The 23259-nt window shown below is 48.6% G+C and overlaps 2 protein-coding genes across 5 annotated transcripts in view; one reads left to right on the top strand and one right to left on the bottom strand.

Moving 5' to 3' along the window:
* Positions 1-13273, bottom strand: part of P2rx7 (purinergic receptor P2X 7) — a 39118-nt gene extending 25845 nt beyond the window's left edge. The window contains exons 1-3 of one of the 4 annotated variants that reach the window (XM_052755339.1): positions 12867-13273; positions 1464-1632; positions 48-116 (exon numbers count right to left, since the gene is read on the bottom strand). In XM_052755339.1, the coding sequence (XP_052611299.1) occupies positions 48-116; positions 1464-1632; positions 12867-12991 (363 nt within the window). In that variant the 5' untranslated portion in view covers positions 12992-13273. Of the gene's footprint in view, positions 1-47; positions 117-762; positions 1105-1463; positions 1633-4117; positions 6731-12866 lie in introns of those variants that run through there. The other 3 variants (XM_052755342.1, XM_052755340.1, XM_052755341.1) reach the window with 3 other exon arrangements.
* Positions 1-23259, top strand: part of Ift81 (intraflagellar transport 81) — a 206187-nt gene that overhangs the window by 47782 nt on the left and 135146 nt on the right. The gene's annotated exons all lie outside the window — the stretch shown is intronic.

Here is a 23259-nt window from a genome sequence, read left to right as displayed (position 1 = left end):
CAGAATGCATCTCCCTCTTGGCCTCTCTGAGAGGGTCCCCTACTTACCTCAGGACACAGCTTCTGTTCTTGGCCTTCTGTTTTGAGAAAATTCGTCATTACAAAGAACGAGTTCCCCTGCAGAGAGAAATGGAGGGGTAAAGGCAAGACCTTGGGGAGCAGAACTCCTTAAGCAGCATATGTTTCGCTAAGTGCCAGGGGCGAGCCTTTGTACTCTGAGAAGCCTCTAGAAATCAGCCGTGGGCAGCATGGACTTTGCCAAGGGCTTAACATCAAAGCTGCAGGAATTGTCTCACCGGGCAAAGGGGGAGCAGGGGAGCTTTCAAATGTGGGGAGCCGTCATTTCCCGAGCCAGCCTCAAAAAGCAGCTGTGTTATTTTCCTGACACAGTAAAATCCCATTAAATTGAGACTCTGGAGAGCTGGGGAAGCGGAGGTGGGGTGTGGGCCGCACCCTGGGCAAGCTGTTCAGATTTCTCCGGGCTTAATGGAAGGCTATGGGGCTTCCCACTACCTGGGCAATCAGTGGCTTTTATGGTTTGTAGCTAGAAACTAATAGCAGCCTGGGCCTGATGGTTTTGCCAAGTGCTCTGGCTCCCCAGGGTTGCACATGGGTTCTTTTGTTCCTCCCACCCCCATCTGTTCCTGACTACTGGGCCTCGCTTTTATTTCTCCTTTTTTGGTGAATCGCTTTCATTTCTCCTGCGCTGCAGCCTCAGCCGGCCCGCCGCACACTTCTCTGCGACCTACACCTTTTCTCTCACCCGTCACCACATCCTTTCTTTAGAAAGACTCAAGAACCTTCTTCTCCCGGGGGCCTTTTCAGTGACAGAAGGTCATCACACGAGCAGATGCAGATGACAAGCTCTCTGCCCTTCTGAATCCCGGCTGAGCTGGCCCTGCGGTGGCCCTGCTTCTAAAGCCGCTCGCTCGCTCGCTCGCTCGCATGCGCATGGGCGCGCCGCGAGTGAATCAGATCCCATTTGGAATGCGCCAGGATGCGCTATTTCCAGCAGCCCTCCCTGTAGGGCTCCATAAAGCAAAGACGCATCTTCTTTGAGCTGCTGGCTGTGACCCAGTTTTGCAATTTTTAGGTTTTCTCAGTTGGGATTTTCATAGGCTTTAAATAGGGCCAACGTTTTTCTTTTCTATTGAGACAAGGTCTTACGTATTCCAGATTGGCCTCAAACGCACTGTGCCGCTGAGGGTGACCTTGAACTCCCAGTTCTCCATCCTTGACCTCCTGGGGCTACAGGCTTATACTCCCACTGGTTTTATGTGGTGCCAGGGATTGGACCCAGGGTTTCATGCATGCTAGCCAAGCATTCTACCAGTTGAGCTAGATCCCTAGTCCCAAGCCAACTTTTTTTTTTTTTTTTTTTAAATGAGGCTCTAGATCGGTAAGGAAAGGGAGAGAGGGGCAGTGACCAGGGATGAGCCCTGGCTCCAGCTGCCTGGTGCTCACCTGCAAAGGGAAGGTGTAGTCTGCAGTATCAAAGACACTGTGCAGTGACTTCAGCACCCCACCCTCCATGACATTCTCGGTCACCTCTGCGATCCCTTTGACCTTGGTGTGCACGGAGCTGATAACAGATTCTTTCCGCTGATACAGCTTGTCACTCACCAAAGCAAAGCTGAGGACAGATGAAAAAGTGTCAGTGGTTTTCTCACAACCCAGGGCGGTGGTGTGGGCTGCAGACTCTGTGGTCGTGGGAGCTGCTTCTGCCCAGCGACCGGCTTCCGTGTGACGCTCTGTCTCTGCAAACTGGGACCAGCAGCTGTACCCCCTCCCGCCCCTTAGTATTACCCACTATAGACAGAATTTCAACTCAGTCCTGTTCCTGGTGGGTTGACTGGCTCTGTCCCAGGGTTCAGGAACACCTCAGATCTGCTTGCTCTTATTTCAGCTCGTTAGATTTTTTGTTCTGTCTTTTTGAAACAGTGTCTCTCTATGTAGTCCTGGTTGTCCTGGTGTAGACCAGGATGACCTTTGAATTCACAGAGAATGCTGGGATTATAGGCATGTGCCACCACACCCAGCAGTTCATTTCATTTATAAGAAATATGCAAAATAGATAAATCTATAAGGGCAGAAGATGGATAGTGGCAGGAGAGAAGAAATGGGGAATGATAATTAATGAGTATATTATTTCCTTTTAAGATGACGCTCTGTCTCTGCAAACAAAAATAGCCAGGTGGTGGTGGCAGCGGCGTTGGCGGCACACGCCTTTAATTCCAGCACTCGGGAGGCAGAGACAGGTGGATCTCTGTGAGTTTGAGGCCAGCCTGGGCTACAGAGCGAGATCCAGGACAGGCACCAAAACTACACAGAGAAACCCTGTCTCGAAAAACAAAACAACAACAATAATAACAAAAAGACAAAATATATTGGTAGATAAAGGCATTTATTATATAATACCAAGCATGTGTTAAATGCCACCTATGTGTTCACTTTAAAATAGTCCTTTACTCCCCACCCCCAAGTGGTCAGTTTTATGCTATATGAATTTTACCTTGATAGGTAAGATAAAAATTGCATACGCCTTTAATCCCAGCACTCTGGACGCAGAGGCAGGTGGATCTCTGAGTTCGAGGCCAGTCTGGTCTACAGAGTGAGTTCCAGGACAGCCAGAGCTACACAGAGAAAACTTATCTAAGAAAAAAATTCACACATTTTTATAGATACAGACATATGTCTATAGAAATATCAAAACAAAGGAACAAACATCAAATTCACGATGATGTTTACCAGGGGAAAGAGAACTGGATGAAGGATGAGTTTACAGGGAGCAAAGCTGGATTAGTATGCTTAAGTTTCTTAAGTTGCACAGTAGCATGTAGGTATTATATTATTCATGGCACATTTTAGTGTTTCTCCAACAGTGATGAAAGAAGAAAGAAACTGGCCCAATGAGATGGCTCAGTGAGTAAAGGCACTTGCCAACAAGACTGACGACCTGGGTTCGATCCCCAGAACCACACGATGATGGACGGAGAGAACTGCCTTCCAGAAGTTGTCCTCTGTCCTCCACATGCACACCATGGCACATGCGCATGCACACTGTGGCATGTGAACACAAAACGTCAACAGTTTATTTTAAGGTGTTGGTGCTAGAAATCCAGATTCAGGACCCACCCAACATGTATGATACAGAGCTTAATAGAACCCTGTAGACAAATACAGTTAATGAGTGTTCGGTCTCACTTCGGTCTCAAAGCACATACAAAATACTTGCAATGTTCTTTCAAGTTATCCCTTGCAACATCCCCCCAGAACAACACATGCTCTACCATTTGGAAAGCTCAAGTCTGATGCATCATTTCCATTCTAGAATGTGCAACACATAATCATCTTTAATAGAATCCAGCCCTGTCAAAATCATAAAGCCTTTGCAAACATAATGGACCTTTGTATCATAATGAACATGAAATTCTTTTTTTTTTTTTTCTGAGACAGGGTTTCTCTGTGTAGCCCTAGCTGTCCTGAAACTCACTCTGTAGACCAGGCTGGTCTTGAACTCACAGAGATCTGCCTACCTCTGCCTCCTGCCTGAACACGTGCTGGGATTAAAGGCGTGCGCCGCTGCCGCCACCAACCATTGAGCATGAAAATTCTATTAACACATCCTAAAGATGCATCAAAGGAGAAAAGAGAGTTTGCAGTATCTTGCCTGTTCGAAAGAACAGTCTAATGATCAATCCAGTCATGAACTCTTGACCTTGTGTGATGATTCAAGAGAAACCAAGCTTCCTCTCTGGGCCATGGGCTCAGTCCTTGAATGAGGTCACAGTTCTCTAATCTCTAATCCTGGTGACTATTAGCTGTAAGGAACTGATGTTCAGTGCATCCAGGTGCACACAAGTCACCAGGCCCTGGACCAAACACAGTGTTAAGGAGCCAGGTATCTAGCTGTGCCTGGTAGAATGGGTAAGATGGAGAGGTGGGGAGGGAAGAGCTGGAGAACCTGGCCGGCACAAGAGACCTGAAATAGGAGAAACTAGAGTCACCCACAGACCCTTGCAGACGCGTCTGGCCAAAGAGAAGGTAGCCAGGAGAGAGCAGAGGTGAAGAGGGAGGTTTGGTCCTGAAGCCCTGGCACTGGCTCTCGCCTGACTCACCAAATGTACATGCTGATGACCGCTAGAAGGATTTTCTTCAGAGTCCCGACCCATACGCTTTGGATATGAAGGACTTTCACCGATGTGTAGCTGCAGAGCTGGTCCACAGACAGCATGATGAGAAGGTCCTCTCTCCCAGCTCCCCGGGCAGGAAGTGCCTCTCAGCAAAGCCTGCCTGCCTTTTAGAAGAAACCCTGAGTTCTGAGCAAGTGAAAGAGAGGCCTGCCTTCACGTTGGTTTACTCCACAGCTAGCCCCAGGACCTCGCTCCCGCCTTTGGGGCCTCTACACCCTCATTCACGTTGCCAGGAGCATTTGTCGGGGCCTCTTCCTGAGGTGAACCGCCAGGTCAAAGGGCATGCGCATTTATGTCTCAATTCCTTGGGTCAAACTACAGAAGGCGGCGTTGTCTCGTGCAAAGCAAAAGCGTGCACCCAGCCTTTCACAAAGGTCTTGACAGACAAGGGCATGGTCGCACAGGCGTGGCGGAGGCAGTGAAGGGTCTGGGTGGCACCCTGGGCATCAGTATGGCGATGAGGATAGATGTAGCAGTTGTGAGAAGCCCCCTGAAGGAGAAGGGCGCAGAACGGAGCTGTAACGTGATTACAGAAAGAAGGGGGCCCGGCAAGCTTTCCCTGGGGTTGCTAGCTGGTGCCAGTGAAGGTGACAGTGACCGTGGTGACAGTGGTTTGTCATTTACGCCATCCCTTTCCCTCTTTTCCTCCATCTCTTTCCCATCTGCATTTAAGTATGACTTCTCATCTTAAAAATACAGCCTCCCTCCTCCCCACATTCTTCTACCCCGCGCAGGGCCTGGCTCCTCCTGTGCAGCCCAGGCTTTTGAAAGAGTGAGTCACCACATCCATTTCCGCATCTCCATTCACTCTTCCACCCACTCCAGTCTGGCTCCCACCCCCACCGCTTCTCCGATGCCTCCTTGGCCAGCTCACTCCCTTCCCGGTCAGGCAGACATGCTACAGATGCCATGATCGGCCCTGGTGGCCATGGACCGCTTCCTTCTCCTTCTTCCCTCAGCCTTGAGGAGCCTACATTCTCCTGACCTCCTTGGATCTCTCTGGCCTCTCCATCTCTGAATCCCTTGGGACCTTCTGCATCTCCCTGCCCCTTGGATGTTAGCACCACGCAGGGCTCTGGTCCAAGGTTCTTGCTTTCGTCTTCTTGCTGGTCAGTTGAAGATGTCCATGGCTCCGATTACCATCTATAGGCTGGTGATATATAATCTATCTTAAAGCTCTGAAAGCAAATGTCTACACAATCAAAATGCACAGCTATGAGCCTCATATACCATTCAAACTCAGAGCCTTAAGCTCAGAACTTAGCCTTTGACTCCAATTGCTTTTTCTCCTGAACATACTTACTCCAGGAAGATATTCCACCAACTTCTCATCAGCTGCCCAAGTCAGAAATGCGACACATTCTTGACCCATTCTCTCCGTAAGGGTCATACATTGTTCAGTTATGGAAGCTGCTCCATTGTGCCACAGCAGAGGCTTCTGGGTAGACTGGTGTATACTCAAGGCTTCTGGGGTCCACTCCAGCCAAGCCTCCCCAGCTGCTAACACAGCACTGGACCATGAGTTGACTGCATGGGGCTGGTGTTACAGTGTCTCAGAGGGGAGGCCCCGGGGACTCCTAATCCACCCTCCTCACAGATCATTTCAACTGCAAATCCTATCGTTTGAGCTGGGCAAGCATGCCACTTGGGTGGTAGCGGCAGGAGGTCAGCTGCATATGGAGTGACTTGAAACCCTGTCTCTGATATGGCTGATGGCTGATGTTGCTCAACTCCACCTGTCCTCTGCCGCCGCCTCAGTTCAGATCGCCATCAGTTCACAGCTGCATGATCCAATACTGCCTGACCTCCCGCCAGGCCTGTCCCTGTCTCCTCCACTCTCCAATCTGAGCATGAAGTCTGGATAAGATGTTCAAAGTTCAGTCTCAGCTCTGCCCCTGACCGTCTCTGTGACTTTGGTCACCAAAGAGATTTGTAAAGGTTGTTGGACAACTCCAAACCAACAGTCCTTCTCAGTGGGAACCAGGCACCAGGGCCTCAGCTGCCGCTGCCCCCCTAAAAGAGCTGGAACCTACCAGTAATCCTTCCTGATTGCATGTTGCCAAGGATTTGCCGATCCTGATCTCTAGCAATGGTACCTTATCAGGGAAGAGTCTAGACACATGAATGAGGACTTTGAGATGGGGGATTACCTTCGGTTACTTGGGTGAGTTCCAAAAGCCCACGTGTCCCTGTCAAAGAGGCAGAGGGCAGCCTAACACCCACGCAGGGAAAAAAGGAGGCATTATGAAAACAGAGCAGATAGAGAACGGAAGAGGTGGCCTCCTCTTCATGTTTTCCAGCACCCTCAAGATAAAGCTCAGTTCTGTCCAGAGTCTGGGCCCTGCTGGTTTCTGCAGTTCCCCGGGGCCTCCCCTCTGAGACACTGTAACACCAGCCCGATGCAGTTAACTCATGGCCCAGTGCTGTTAGCAGCAGGGGAAGCTGGGCTGGAGTGGACACCAGAGCCCTGGGTGAGCAACAGAAACTTCTACTGTGGTACGATGGAGCAGAGGAGCTGGCTGCCCTGACAGCTTCCATAAAGCTAAAGAGAAAGGGATTGTGCTTATTTTCTTTCTTTGTTTCTTCCTTCCTTTCTTTCTTTTTTTTTTTTTTTTTTTTTTTTTGAGATTATATGTTTCAGAATTTTTTTTTTTTTAACGTTTTGGGGCTAGACACAAATTAAACGACATCACAGCGGAAATAGTCAGAACGTTTTAGCTGCTTGCCCAGTGTCTCTACCAGTCCTGACCAATGAGTCAGCAAGCATGCCTCCCTTTGGTCTTGCGTGGGCCAGACAAAGGCATCCTCCTCCACGGGACGCCTGAGCCATCTCTCCCCACAGCAGGTCCAGCTCAACTTGGTCCACATCTCTCCAACTCCACGGCCCGCTCTAGCCCATTTGGGTGACTCCAGCAGTCTCTCAGGGGCGCGCTTGTACCCCATTCTGGTCCTGCTACATGTCCCCTTCCCTCTGCACAGTGGCACTGGAGCCTTTAGGTACACCAGTCAGGTGGCTCTGCTCCCCAGTGGTAGATAGGCTCTTCAGAGGATCACAGTCCAGCTTTTACCCGCCCTGGCTCCCGCTCCTCCCTCCGTATGTCCTTACTGTCCTTCTTATTTGCTTCCTCAAATCTTTGCACGTACTGGCCTTTGGGTCCCGTGTGTCACGTGACTGGACTCTTCTCCTACAGGGCTCTCCTCCTCAGTGGGCCTTTTCTAATCCTCCAGCTGCCCGAACTCTATCATATCACCCAGGGCCAAGGTGATGAATGGCACATTTCATTTCCCCTGAGGCCGTTGAGCAGGGCCTGGGTTGGGTTTGGTATCCGGTATCTCCTCCACCTCCAAGGTAGCTTCACAGAAGAGGCCCAGCCTTCCAGGGATGAGGCCATCCTTTGGGGAACAGCCAGTCCGTCTGGGACTCCATACATACCTAAGCACAGACACACCCTCTCCCCAGCAAAAGACAGCCCGAGGCTTCAAAGGACAGCGCTGCTTGCTGGTAGTGGAGGCTGGCTGGGCCAGGAGGAGAAGCTGCTGTCAGGTCATTCTTCGGCCACTGAAGTATTTCTGAGCTCAGTCTCCAGGAAAGACGTGGGGAAAATTCACAACAGAAAGCAAGTATCTCTTACCTCTCTGCACCAAAGCATCCTGTGGCTTCTCAGCTCGTGGAATAAAATTAAAGACGGTGACGTTACAGGTGCCTTGGTTCAAACAGTAGCCCCCTGGTCACAGCAAACCAAATAGGAGCACAGCACCAGGGGGGGAACCAGCAGTTGCTGTGGAAGGGGCTAGCCTTGGCAACAGCCGGAAGCATAGTCTCCACAGCTGTTTCAGGGCTGAGACAATATAGACAAACCAAGACTACAAACAGGCCCCAGACTCCCCTGAGATCTCTTACTTGTTTATTATTTTTATGTATGTGTGTGTGCCTGTGTGAGTTTATGGGCAGCGTGTGTGTGTGTGTACAGAAGCCCGCCAAGGCCATAACGTTTCAGATCCCCTGGAACCAGAGTTACAGGCTATTATGTGTGTGCTGGGAACTGAACCCAGGTCCTCTGTAAGAGCAGCCAGTGTTCTTAATCCCCAAATCATCTCTCCACCCCCAGTCTCTGGCTTTTGAAATTAATTTATAGCCAGGTGGTGGCGGCACACGCCTTTGATCTCAGCACTCAGGGTTGGGGTTGGGGTGGGGGGGGCTGAGCCAGGCGGATCTCTGTGAGTTCGAGGCCAGCCTGGTCTACAGAGCGAGATCCAGGACAGGCACCAAAACTACACAGACAAACCCTGTCTCGAAAAAACAAAACAAAACAAAACAAAATGACCTTATAATAAACATTTTATTTTTGCTTGCCAACCTTCCTTCTTTCTTTTTTTTCTTTTTCCCTTTCTCTCTCTTTCTTCCTTCCTTCCTTCCTTCTTTCTTTGTTTCCTTCTTTCATCTTCCATTTATTTTGGTAACAGATTTTTTTTTTTCCCATTGAGATTGGATTTCACACAGCCCAGACTGGCCTCAAATTCTATTATGTAGCTGAGGCTGCCTTTGTTACTTTGTTGAAACCCTTCCATTGTCCAGAAAGTAGAGCTTCCGGGGGTGCGGCTGGAGCCCCTTCTCCTTCAGCTCTGAGGAAAGCTGCCGTTTTCCCCGTTTATCTCAAGGTAAAGGTGGTTGACTCATTTTGGGAGCCAGTAAGGCATTCACTCTGAGAAGGAGGGAGAGTGAAGGTTGATAGAGGGATCCCTGGACCAGCTAACCCCTCACGTTTATGACGGGCACCTAACCGCGGCGTCCTTACACTATTGAAATTGCTCTCTCCTGCGGAATCTGCGCAACTGAATTTGGGGGTATTCAACACACATAAGGCTTGATTCCACCACATGAAAGGATCTAGTTATTATTTTTAAAGATTTGTTTGTTGTTGTTTTTAAGATTTTGAGACAGGGTCTCACTATGTAGCCCTGACTGACCTGGAACTCACTCTGGAGACCAGGCTGTCTTTGAACTCACAGAGATCTGTCTGCCTCTGCCTCCTGAGTGCTGGGATTAAAGGCATACACCATAACACTTGGCTGATTTATTTATTGTTATTTTGTATGTGTGGTGTTTTGCCTGCACTTATATATGTACACCATGTGTGTGCAGTGCCCACGGAGGCATTGGATTTCTCTGGAACTGGAGTCACAGGTGGTTGTCAGCCACCATGTGGGTGCTGGGAACTGAACCTAGGTTCTTTTTTTTTTTTTGGTTTTTCGAGACAGGGCTTCTCTGTGTAGCTTTGCGCCTTTCCTGGAACCCACTCTGTAGCCCAGGCTGGCCTCGAACTCACAGAGATCCGCCTGCCTCTGCCTCCCGAGTGCTGGGATTAAAGGTGTGCGCCACCACCGCCTGGCTTGAACCTAGGTTCATAACCATTGAGCCATCTCTCCAGGTCTGGAACTAAGTGTTCTAAGGAGTTTTCATAATTATCTGTTTGATCTGCTTTCAAGAAACTATGTGTCAGATGGGTGTAGTGTGTACACCTTTCACCCCATCATTAAGAAGGCAGAGGTAGCCGGGCGGTGGTGGCGCACGCCTTTAATCCCAGCACTCGGGAGGCAGAGCCAGGCGGATCTCTGTGAGTTCAAGGCCAGCCTGGACTACCAAGTGAGTTCCAGGAAAGGCGCAAAGCTACACAGAGAAACCCTGTCTCGAAAAACCAACAAAAAAAAAAAAAAAAAAAAAAAAAAAAAAAAAGAAGGCAGAGGTAGGCTAGTTCCAGGCAAGCCAGGGCCACACAGTGAGACCCTGTTGCTAAATAAATAAACAAGAAATCCTTTACTGGACCTAATAATGCCACAAAGTCACAAAGAACTGGGACACCATCCATATATTAACACAAAATGAGCATTTCCTAACCAGTGCTCTTGTCCATTGGTCCTTTACCAGCTGGTCAAAGGAGCATCTTATTTTTTAATTTTGACATAGATGTTTGTCATCGATATTTATTGGATAGTAAATACACAGACCAAATAGTACCACCCCTAATAATAATAACAACGAAAGCCAAACGAGGGTTTGCCAAATGCCATAGAGTTCTCTAATAGCTTTGTTATTAGCTCATTTAGGAGTCCCAGTGATTGGCCCCATTTTATAGATGAGAACACTAAGACCCAAAGAGGCAGAGGAGGTTGGGGAAATGGCTCAGTCGGTGAACTGCTCGTCACCAGAGCACGAAGGCCCGAGTTCTCACATGAAGGCCAGGTTTGGTGGCATGTGCCTATCACGACCGTGCTGGCAGATCAGAGAGAAGGAACTCCCTGGAGCTTCCTGGCTGCCAAGCCAAATGGGTAAACCTCGGGTTCAGGGAGAGACCCTGTCCCAAAACAGTAAGATGGAGATCAAAGAACACATGTAAACATCTACACACATGTGTGTGCACATGCACATACAGATGGACACCTCCAAAAACATGCGGGGGTGGGGGTCGGGGGGTTGAATCCACATTTCTACATCTTAAACCCAAGCCTGGTTGTGGTTACTCTGAGGCTCAAAATAGAGGATGGATATAAAAAAATATCCATTCTGCTCACAAAGACGATTTCTTAGAAATAGCTACCAGTTGTGGATGGCTCCCATCAAAACCATGATAAGAGATGAACTCTTTCTTCTTTAGCTATCCAAACATTGCGTGAACAGACACAGAAACAGCGGCGTGCTGGTTCAAGTGACTTGGCCAAGAAAATGTATCCAGGACCAGGACTATAACACAGGCCACCTTGGAGCTTGAGCAGTGGCTCTGGGGACTGTTTGCTGTGCAAGCGTGAAGACCCACATTCAACCTGCAGCAACCACGTACAAGTTGAGCACAGCAGAAGATGTCTGTAATCCCAGCACCAGGGAGGCAGAGGCTGTAGGAACCTGCCACTCAGTGGCCAGCCAATCTGGCTGAATTGGTACGCTTCAGGGCTTTTTTTGTTTTGTTTTGCTTGTTTTTTGTTTTGGTTTTTTGAGACAGGGTTTCTCTGTGTACAGTTTTGGTGCCTGTCCTGGAACTCACTCTGTAGACCAGGCTAGCCTCGAACTCACAGAGATCCGCCTGGCTCTGCCTCCCGAGTGCTGGGATTAAAGGCGTGCACCACCACCTAAGCTTCAGGTTTTGTGAAAGACACTGTCTGAAAAAAATAAATAAATAAGGAGGAGAGCTGCCAAGGAAGTTGACCTCTGGCCTCCACATACACACTTACCTCACAAACAAGTACACACACACAGAGGCCACTCTCGATCTTAATAAACCACAGCACTTCCGCATGTTGTGTCAAAAGCACCATGGTTACCATGGTCTGAGAAACACAAGGCAAAGCCACAGGAGAGATCACATCACACCTGCGAGGTTAGTTATGATCAGAAAGCCACAGTATCGCGTGTTGATGAGGAGGCAGGACCGGAGCCCTCACGCTCCGGTGCTGTGAAAAGGGGAACCTTTCGTGCAAAGCAGCCCATCCGTGCCTCCGAGAGTGACATGCACCTGCCGTGTGACCCAACAAGTCCCCTTCTAGGTAAGCCCAGGAGAAATTAGGGCCTAGGTCCGGATGACAAGAATAGCAACAATCCCACATCCATCACCTGACAAATGGAGAAGTAGTTTCCACACAGTGGACTGTTATCCAGTCATAGAATCTGAACAGCATTAACACACGTGACAATGTAAGTGAACACTAAAAACATGCTAAGAGGAAGAGCCAGTCACAAAGGATCGAATGCTGTGTGGTTCTGTTTATATGAAATGTGAAAAATAGATAAATGCATGGAAACTAAGGGACAGTGGCGAGGTCGAAAATGATGGCTAGAGGGTGGGGAGATTCATTTTGGGAAAATGCTCTGTTGTTGTTGTTGTTTTGGTTTGGTTTTTTGAAGACAGGGTTTCTCTGTGTAGCCCTGGCTGTCCTGGAACCCACTCTGTAGACCAGGTGGACTCAGAGATCCACCTGCCTCTGCCTCCATGCTCAGCTGGAAATGTTCTAAACTTTCTTTTTCTTTCTTTCTTTCTTTCTTTCTTTCTTTCTTTCTTTCTTTCTTTCTTTCTTTCTTTCTTTCTTTCTTTCTTTCCTTCCTTCCTTCCTTCCTTCCTTCCTTCCTTCCTTCCTTCCTTCCTTCTTTCTTTCTTTCTTTCTTTCTTTCAACCACCGTACAGCTCAGTGAAGACACTGGAAACCATGAACAAGGACACTGTAAATCGGTGAAAGTCCAAGGTACACATTGTAACTTCATAAGCTGTTTTAAAGGGGCCCCCTCCATGCTCCAAAACAACATTTCCAAACCTGGTCCTATACCTCCTAAGCTCAAGGATGACTCAGACTCCCCAGGGGAAATCCCCACCTCCACTCTGGGAGCCCAGGATGTTGGCCTGTGTCTCCAGGTTCCTCAGGCATGCCCTGCCCTGCTCATCCTGGCATCCCTGGGCTGCAGTTGAAAAGGCTGAAGGGAGGCACATAGCCCGCCACCCTTTCTTTGTGGCTTGCTCCAGCTGCAGCCAAGGGCAGCTTCCTCCTCCCGTTTCCTCTAAGCCAGCTATGAGAGCGTGTGTCTCAGATTTGACCACCACGTGGAATCCAGCAAGTGCACCTGCAGGTGCACCCTGGGGGTGTCGGTGCTGTCCAGTGCTGCAGAGATCTGCCCATCCCACACCCCACTTACCTCACATAAGAAAAGACGATCACGTGCAGGAGCCACTTAATGGTGCCATAATTCATGCTCTGGATCCGGGTGACTTTGTTCGTCTCATACTGCAAGACGTCACTCCAGCTGCAGCAAGCCGGCATGGCGACAGGCTCGCTCTCTGTTCAGGCTGGACCTTGGCTAGACCCTCCCAGGCTAGACCTCAGCAAACACCCAGCTAGGTAGGAGCAGCCAAAGAAAACGCACCAAGTCTTAGCAGGAACACTGAACTTCCAGTTCTTCCAGTGACTGCAGTGGGGGCGGGTCCTGGCAGCTGCCCCAAATGTGAGTGGAATAAACAAGAACCAAGTCCTACAGGCTTAGCTGACAGATGACCCCGCCCTGCCATCCTCCCCCAGACACCCGCACAAAGATGGTGTTCAGGAGATGGGCATTTTTTAAATTCCCCCTCCCCCTCTCCTTGTGCTCCTTTGAACCCGAAAGGGGCTGCCCTTCAAATGTCATAAGACCCCGTGTGACTCAGAGAGGGGCCTAGATGCTTCCATTGCCTCTAGCCCCGTTAAGACTCATCCGTTTTGTTTTCTTTTGCTGGTCTTGCTTGTTGGAGACAGGTTCTCACGCATCCAGGCTGGCCTCAGATTTGTTATTTACCTGAGGCTGGCCTTGAACTTCTGATCCTCCTGCCTCCACCTCCTGAGTGCTGGGGTTAGTGGAGTGCGCCACTACGAATCACAGAAATTACCCGTTCATTTTCCACAACCCTTTGTTCAGTCCACACGTACAGGTGCACGGGGTGAATGAATGGCAGCTTTTGTCTTTCCCTGTTCCTGACAATACGCTGGTCTGCAGATGACGGTGGGCGGGATCAGATTCATTATGGGATGGGGGACTATATTTACACTGCTTCTTACTTACTTGATCCTCTAGATTCTGTCCTGCTCCATGCCCTGGGAGGTCAACCCATGACTCGGGCCAGTCAGCTGCAAACCAGGAACAAAGCTACCATCCAGCAGAAGTAGCCCTCCTGAGCATGCCTGGGGCAGGCTATCTGCTGGAGGACCAAGGATGTCCCCAGACAGGAGAGGAGTTGGGTTCCGAGGAAGGTGGAGTTGAGATGATACCTTGTTTGATTTTTTGACTTGGGGTTTTTTGTTTTGTTTTGTTTTGGGACAGGGTCTTATGTAGCTAACTCAGGCCCCCTTTCTTTTGAACTTCCTAAGAAGCTGAGGCTGGCCCTGAACTCCTCATCTCCCTGCCTCCACCTATCACGTTCTGGGGTTACAGTTGTGAGCTGCCATGCCCAGGCTGAAACCCCACCGGGCAGGCTGATGGAAAGCAGGGTGTATAAAATGGGCAGCTTCTGACACGGGTAACACAGCAGACCGAGGGCCATGTGTAATAAAGACATGGTTGGCATCGAACGGGAGGCACTCGCAGACCCCTGTGTCTGAGGCTCTGAACTAACATGGATATGGTGGTTCTTTCTCTGCATCAAGACTTAGGACTCTCCAGGCACAAGTGGAATGTTTGATTCTGAGAGTCTGACTTCAGAGGGGAGTGCTCCTCCCTAAGAAAGAAAGAAAACAAGCAAGAGTCATTTGCTAGCTAGAAAGAGTAGAAAAGAGTCTTCTCTTTGCAACCAACTCGACCCATTGCTCTCTTTCCGGCTCGATTACTGGCCAGGCAGATTTGCACGTTTCCCATCTGAGTTTGTACTTTCTCTTCCCTATGATCTCCATCAAGGCTGCTGTCCCCACCTCTGCTGACTTCAGTTCAAGAGTCTAGGGGACAGGGAGACTGGATGAGTCTCCCAGCCCTCTCTGTTCAGATTCCTACTTGGGAACTCTGGCTTTGTCCTTTGTGCTCAGGAGTGGTAAGGGCTTCCCTCTGTTGCCAGCCACAGGCAGCACACTCTAACTGCTTTCTCTCCATCCTGCCCCCACCTTTGTACCACCACTGGTTTCTTTGCTTGAGGAGGTCATCGCTTTCCCAGAACTCTGAGGAATACGGTAATCTTCATCTGTAAATAGACTAGATGGGGCCACTGAGATGGTAATAGTGCTTACCATCAAGCCTGATGACCTGAGTTCAATACCCAGGACCCAAATAATAAGAGAAAAATAACTCCATTGAACTGTATACACACACACACACACACACACACACACACACACACACACACACACACATACCCCAAAGATGAATGTAACAAAAATATTTAAATAGCAGATATACAGGGTTCCCATTAGGGGAGTAAAGTCTGGTGGTTAGAACTAGAAGGCTAGCTGCCTGATTTCCAATCCTGGCTTTGCATTGTATCAACTATGACTTTGGACAGTTCTCTCCATGCCATTCATTCATTTATTCATCCCCAGGAATACAAGGAACTAGTAGATATAGCAATGAATAGGTGTGCAAGTCCAAAAATGTCCATTCACTAAAGAACGGATCAAGAAAACATGGCATATGCGTATGATGAAATAGTATTCAGTCATAAAAAAGGAATAAAGAACATATAGATGCTATAACTTGGATGAACCTTTGGAGATGTGAAAGGAACCAGAACATCTGATAATTCAATTTCTAGAAATGCCCAGAGCAGGCAAATCATTCTACTATTTTCTTTTCTTTTTATTTCTTTTTTCTTTTTTTTTTTCCGAGACGGTTTCTCTGTGTAGCCTGTCCTGGAACTCACTCTGTAGCCCAGGCTGGCCTCGAACTCGCAGAGATCCACATGCCTCTGCCTCCCGAATGCTGGGATTAAAGGCGTGCGCCACCACCACTTGGCCATTCTATACTATTTTCTTTGCACCACCTACTGACTATCTCCCATGGATATTTCATGGTCTGTCTTTCCTGTATTTTCGCCACCATATCACTCCATGTTGTCTAGGTTAGTTATTGCTGTGAAAAGACACCATGACCATGGCAGCTTTTACAAAGGAAAACATTTCATTGGGGCTGGCTTACAGTTCAGAGGTTCAGTGCATTATCATCCTGGCGGGAAGCATGGTGGTATACGCAGGCAGACACGGTGCTGGAGAAAGATCCGAAAGTCCTACATCTGGATCAGCAGGCAGCAGGAAATAGAGAGAGACACTGGGCCTGGCTTGAGCATTTGAAACCTTAAGGCCCGCCTCCAGTGACTCACTTCCTCTGAGAAGGCCACACCTCCTTATAGTGCTGCTCCCCGGTGACGAAGCTTTCAACTCTGTGAGCCTATGGGGGATTCCTATCCAAGCCCCCACAGCTGTTCCCAAGAAGATTACCAACACTTCTCAGTGGCCAGACTTACCGAACATATATATATATATTCCTTATTTCACTTGACCCCTTGGACATGCTCATTCAACAGCATGGCCACTTACTCTGTACTTCTTGGGATAATTCTTCCCTTGATTTCTCTGACACTCCTGGTCTCATGCTGTCCTTTGGGGCTCTTATCATTCTCAGACTCCCTTCTCCTCACACACACCAGCTCCAACAATTCCTTCTCAGCACGCCTATGTTTCTCTCAGTCAGCACAGGACAGACTATGCAGCCATTCATTACCAAGCACCCTCGCGGCTTCTAGTAATGGTTTCGTTCTCATCCGCGCTACCCATCCAACACTAACGGAGCAGCCTCATCTTGAACATTTGAAGGAGAGCTCCGGAGTTCTCACAGCAGCAATTAAACACAGACCCAGAAAGAAACAAAGTACTTACTACTGCTTGTCACTCATTGGCCAAAGTAATCACTTGGTCCCACCCATCCACTAGAGAGCCTGGGAGTTCAGTGCCTGGGTACATCCCCGGGACATCCCCGGTACATCCTTGGTGTACTTAGAAACAGAAGCAGCAGAACTATTTGGTGAATAGTGTTGGTGGCTATAACCTTCCTTCCCTCCTTCCCTCCCTCCCTCCCTCCCTTCTCCCCCTCCCTCCATATATGCTGTTTAAAAAAAAAACAAAACAAAACAAAATAAAAAACAGGGCCTGAAGAGAGAATCCCACAGTTAAGAGCACTTGCTGCTTTTCCAGACAACATAAGTTCAGTTCCCCAAAACCATGTCGGGTGGCTCACCACTGTCTGTAACTTCAGCTGCAAGGGATCTGACACCCTCTTCTGGCCTCTGCAGGCACCTGCATGTACATGTGTGTACATACAAGCAGACATACATAAAAATAAACCTTTAATTTAAAAAAGTCACCAAAATCTGTAGCTGGGCTGTGGTTCAGTGGTATGCTTAAATGGCATGTGCAAGTCCTTGAGTTCTAATCCCAGTGGTGCTTCCTTATTTCTTTTCTTTTTTTTTTGGGGGGGGGGTTGAGACAGGGTTTCACTGGGTGGTCCTGGTTGTCCTCAAACTTGCTCTGTAGACCAGGCTGGCCTTGAACTCACAGAGATCCACCTGCCTCTGCCTCCCAAGTGCTGGGATTAAAGGCGTGCGCCACCAGCTATAGGAGTTGATCTAATGGAGCTATGCTGTCAAGGGAAAATTGCAGGAGGGGAAATTATAGATGTGAACATTGGACACTTTCAAAGAAGTAAGCCAGCTAGAGAGGAACGCGGCTGTCGGTGTCTGCCTCTTTGTGAAGTAGGAAGCCGGATTGTGATGTGAACAGGGATTGTCGGATGTGAAGGGCGACTTCTTGGAAAAGTGTGTGTGTGTGTGTGTGTGTGTGTGTGTGTGTGTGTGTGTAGGTCTCTTTAGGGGAAACTGGGGGTTTTCCTTGAGAACAGATAAAGCTGACTGCAGCGGTAACAGGAGTCAGCATTTCTCAGTAACTATGAGAGGATCTGAAATGTGGCCCGAGCTCCTGCGAACCTGTTAGAATCGGAAGCTGAAATCTCCCTGTGCTGAGGTTGCTCTTTCAATTCCACTCATCTGAGCCATGTGGTTCTGTCTCTCTGGACACCCACTGGGTGTCTCTGTAACGTGTGATATCTCTGCTTCTCAAAAATCATCATCCACCACCCCCCATCCCCCAACTGGGCTCTTATTCAAGTACAAGTCCAGATCTCTGGATTCCAGGATCCAAGGAGAATAAATCTGATTGGTTCTGCCACCTCTCCCTGATCCATCAGCCATGCCTGTGGGCAACCTTCCAAAAGAGGGAGAATGAGAGATGGTGGCATGGGGGTGTGCTTCTCAGAATAGACCTGAGGCCAGGAGACTCACTTCCTCTTTTGGATAGGACAGCTCTGTGGGCTGCCATCTCCCAGGCCATCTCCCAGGGCAGCAAGCCCGGAAGCAGGAACTGGCCCTTGACTGCTTCCGCCTTCCATCCTCCCAGCCCCGTCCCACTTCTCCATTGTCTTTCCCCAAGCAAACTACTGGTTGTAAAACTCTCGCTGGGCCTGGGCAATGGCGCACACCTTTAATCCCAGCACTCGGGAAGCAGAGCCAGGCGGATCTCTGTGAGTTCGAGGCCAGACTGGACTACAGAGTGAGATTCAAGAAAGGTGCCAAAGCTACACAGAGAGACCCTGTCTCAAAAGAACCCAGCAGAGGGGATCAGAAGCGGCCTGAGGACACTAACCAGAAGAGGCAATTGGGAAGGAAGGAAGGAAGAGCAGGAGGCACTGTGCCCCCAGAAGCCATCGGAAGAACACTGCTCCAATAAGCCAGTGGTCACAGACCGTAAGAGTAGCGACAAAGCTTCGTCATTAAGCAGCACTAGTGAAGGGTGGACAGATAAACTATGGAACAGGACAGAGTCCTGTGTTATTAAGCAGGGTGAGAATGGGAGCTTGATGTGGAATATTAGTTTAAGATGTGTTACATTCCTTTATGCTGTGGAACATTTGTTTAATGACGCAAAGCTGTGTTGTATTCTTTTATGTTGCATTTATTTAACTCTGTGAAGCTGTGTTACTGTGCCTGTCTAAGACACCTGATGGTCTAATAAAGAGATGACCGGCCAATAGCAAGGCAGGAGAAAGGATGGGGGGATGGCAGGCTGAGAGAATAATTGAAGAGGAGAAAGCTAGATTGGGGGGGAGGGAAGAGAGGACACCAGGGGCCAGCCACACAGCCAGCCACAGAGTAAGAAGGAAAGAAAGATATATAGAAAAAGAAAGATTTTTTTTTTCCCTTTTGCAGTGAACATGTGGCCTGGAGATTCACGTGATCATTGCCTGTCTCCTTAGGACGTCGTTAGCAATTCTCTTCATGTAGATTCTCTGATGGTTGCTGTCCTTCAATGCTTACTCCGAGTCACATTTTTTTTTTTTTTTTTTTTTTTTTTTTGGTTTTTCGAGACAGGGTTTCTCTGTGTAGCTTTGCGCCTTTCCTGGAACTCACTCTGTAGTCCAGGCTGGCCTTGAACTCACAGAGATCCGCCTGCCTCTGCATTTTTTTTTTTTTTAATGTTTGTGTTGCGGGAAGATACCCCATCATCATGCCACCTAGAGGGGAGGTTTAAAAAAACAAAGCACCAAGTCTCTGAGGGCAGCATCAGCCACTCACCTGAGCCCCAGTGGAAGAGGGTCTGCGGCTGCCACTGACAACCAATTATCAGGAAAGTCTCAAGAGTTCCCGGGCTCAGGAAGCCCTACTTTGGTGGTACTTGGTGACTCAGGAAAGAAGGGAGCTTCTCTTTCCATACAGAACCTGGGTTTGGCCTCGGGGCCTTGGGGAACTAACAGACCATAGAAAGTTTCTGCAGTCTCAAGAGGCAGGTGAGACCTGCGGGTGGTGCCTCAAGGGCGCCCCCTGAAGGCAGTGGTGAGAAGCTTTCTACAAACCCATGGGACCAGAGCAGGAGAGGGCATCTCTGTGGATGGCCGGCTTTTGAGAAGCCCCGTTCCTGAAGTTTCCAAGAAGTAGATGAAAGTGAGATCAGGCAGACAGGAGCCCCACCAAACCTGTCTGTGCATTCTGGGGACACAGAGCAGGTGCTCTCTGCAGGGATTTCTGATAGGCTAGTTTCTTTAGAAAAGTAGACATTTGTAATCAATTTTTGGTTCTGTTGTGGTTACTGAAATTAGAATTGGTTGAATCTTAGCCTGCAAGAGACTGTGGGACTGAAGACCTTAACATCTAAAACAAACAGGCCCTTCCATTTGTATTAAGTTACCTGGCTTTATTTTATTTTATTTTTCATCTGTTCAGAGAGCTATATTTTACTTAAGTTGTGTAAGTGAGATTCCTATTCATCTTCCCCTTCACTGTTTGATTTACGGCAGACATTTTTCTACAGGCTAATCCATAATCTAAAAAGAGTTTAGCCTCCCCTCCTGAAAGTGCAGCCAGCATATCCTTTCATCAGCTTGGTACGGTACAAATTCTTATCCTAACAGTGAACTGTTTCACTAAAGCTTGCCCAGTGATTGGGCAAAACCAAAACTTATTATAAGCCACAGTCATCCTAGGGTCCCCCCTGCTTGGTAGCCTCCCTGGATCTGTGGAGGAAAGAAAGATACACAGAATAAAGAAAGATACAAAGCCCAGAGGCAAAAAGTAGTTAAAGAGAACTGGGATCATTTAAATTAGAAAAGCTGGCTAGAAACAAGCCAAGCTAAGGCTGGGCATTCATAAGTAAGAGTAAGTCTCCATGTATTTATTTGGGAGCTGGGTGGCAGGCTCCCAAAGAGTTAAAAAAAAAAAAAAAAACTACAGGAGTTCTATGGACCCAGGCATCCAGCATCTGAGGAGGAAGAATTTTCTTCCAGTAGAGTTTGGGAAACCCTGGCCAGCCAAATGGTGTGGAGGTGGCAGAGATGGGGACTGTGGTCCTTGAACTCATCAGGTTTGAGATGTTTGGCTGTAGGAAACGGGCTGGAGCCACCCGAAGCGAACTGGATCAGCTACCCAAGACGGGTTTCCTTCTCTTTAGATTGCTTGGGTTTGGCCTCAAGGAGAAAACATGCCTGGTCCTCCTTCGCAGGCGCTCACCAGTGACGTCACCTCCGGCGCATCTCTCCCTGGCTAGTGTCGGAGTCTTTTCCTCCTCCCAGCGCAGGTTCTTTGTTCCTGTCGACGCTGACGTGGCTTTGCGTCAATGACGAGAGCCTCTCTCTGTCCCTAGGTGTGTCCTCTTTCAGCACAGTTCACCGTGGTTGTGCAAACAATGCCAAGTGGTACTTTCCCCTCTCCGTGGCTCCGTGGCACCTGGAAGTGGCACCCTGTGCCGTCTTGGCTTTCCCTCTTCCTCATCCCCTACTCCAGGTGAATGAGAGCCTGCTGCTCCGTGGCGGCAGAGGTTAGGAGGAAACTCTGGATTTAAACACGCTTTTCCCTCAATAAATAAATAAATAGGCTTTTCCCGCTGAGCTCCAAGCCTCTCCCACAGGCAGCCGTTTTTTTAAAATCAATTTAAATAAAATAAAAAACTTGAAGCATCCGATGACACTAGCCACATGTGCCTAGTGCCCCCCCACCTTTTAGACAGTGAAGAAATAGAAGGTTCTATGGGACAGAGCAACTGCCTCTGTCAGTTGGGAGAGAGGAAGAGGGGAGTGTGTTAACACGTCAGTGATGAGGGGAAGGCGGTCCCGAGTCAGGTAGCCTCTGTTTTCTGCAGGAAGTAAGAGGCAGAGTAGCCCAGTGGGGGAGAATGTAGCAGCAGGAATCTTAAAAGTTCTTATTAATAAAAACAAACCCTGGGCCAGTTATTGGGGTGAACGCTGGAAGATCAGAGAAGCAGAACAAGCCACAGCCTCCTCACCTCGCCAATTCCTCAGCTGATCCTGTTTCCTCAGACTGGATGCCTCTGAGTCCTCATCCAAATGAATCTCAGATGAACTGCTTCTTGAAAGCCTGAATGCTTAACCAGCTAAAAGCTTCTAGTTTCTGGTCTTCACGCCTTATATACCTTTCTGCTTTCTGCCATCACTCCTTGGGATTAAAGACGTGATGAGTCACCATGCTTGGCTGTATCCTTGAACACACAGAGATCCAGGTAGATCTCTGCCTCTGGAATGCTAGGATTAAAGGCGTGTGCTACCACTGCCTATCCTCTATGTTTAATATTGTGGCTGTTCTGTTCTCTGACCCCAGGTAAGTTTATTAGCGTGCACAATATTTCGGGGAACACAGTACCACCTCAAGGGAAGGGGAAGACCCAGGGCTCAGTGGTGGGAGGGCAGTGCAGAAAATTCAAAGTTGTTGCTATGGTGATCAAGGCGAAAGAGCCAGCAGGAAAAACAAGAATTCCAGGGTGGTATTGAAAACCGGAGACCATGAATTTCCTTTCTCAACAGTCTGCGTGGCTGCACATGCGACAGGTTTGGGCATTTCCCCTAATACAACCCAGCAACCCATCATTGCTAGCCAAAGGGTTGAGCAACTCTTAGGACTTGTAACCATTGGTACCATCTGAATGTATTATGGGCATCAATGGTGGTTCCTGAAGCCGCAAGCAGGTCCCAAGACACAGGAGCAGAAGGCTGACTCTATTTCTCTCTATACAGCCCTGGCTGTCCTGGAACCCCTGTGTAGACCAGGCTGGCCTTGAACTCCCAGAGATCGGCCTGCCTCTGCCTCCTGAGTGCTGGGATTAAAGGTGTGTGCCTCCATGCCTAGTTGTTATTCGAATCTTAGATGGTCTTATAATAAAAACCTGGTGCCAGATATTGGGGTAAAAGCTGAAAGATCAGAGAAGCAGAGCAAGCCACAGCCTCCACCTATTACCTCACAAACTCCATGAATCCTCTGACTGAAATCCTCTGAGTCCTCACCCAAAAGGGTCTCAACTGAACTGCTTTAGTTCCTGTTTCCTCAGGCCTTACATACCTTTCTCCGCCCTGCCATCACTTCCTGGGATTAAAGTCATGTACCACCACTGCCTGGCTCTGTTTCCAGCGCGGCCTTGAACTCACAGAGATCCAGATGGATCTCTGCCTCCGAGTGACAGGATTAAGGGTGTGTGCCACCACTGTCTGGCCTCCATGTCTGATCTAGTGGCTGGCTCAGTCCTCTGATCCTCAGGCAAGCTTTATTAGGGTACACAATGTATCACCACACCTAGTCTTTCTTTTTATTTAAATTTCAGACAGGATTTCAAGAAGCTTGGCCTACCCTCAAACTCCCTATGAAACTAAGGATAACCTCAAAATTGTGATCCTCTGAGGTCCCATCTCCCAACTGCTAGAGTTCTAGGCACGTGCCCCCATGTGAAGCTTGAATTTATTTATTTATTTATTTATTTATTTATTTATTTATTTTTTTTTTTTTTTTTTTTTTTGGTTTTTCAAGACAGGGTTTCTCTGTGTAGCTTTGCGCCTTTCCTGGAACTCACTTGGTAGTCCAGGCTGGCCTCGAACTCACAGAGATCCGCCTGGCTCTGCCTCCCGAGTGCTGGGATTAAAGGCGTGCGCCACCACCGCCCGGCTTTGAATTTATTTTTATTGGTGTGTGTCGATGTATGTCATTCATTGCCTGTGTGTAGAGATCATAGGACAACTTGTGGGAGTTATTTCCTTC

This window comes from Peromyscus californicus, unplaced genomic scaffold (assembly GCF_007827085.1).
Source record: "Peromyscus californicus insignis strain IS unplaced genomic scaffold, ASM782708v3 Scaffold_2__1_contigs__length_46816999, whole genome shotgun sequence".
In the NCBI taxonomy this organism is placed as follows: Eukaryota; Metazoa; Chordata; class Mammalia; order Rodentia; family Cricetidae; genus Peromyscus; species Peromyscus californicus.
Note: the sequence above shows the minus strand (reverse complement) of the source record. Positions and strands in the feature narration are given on the sequence as shown.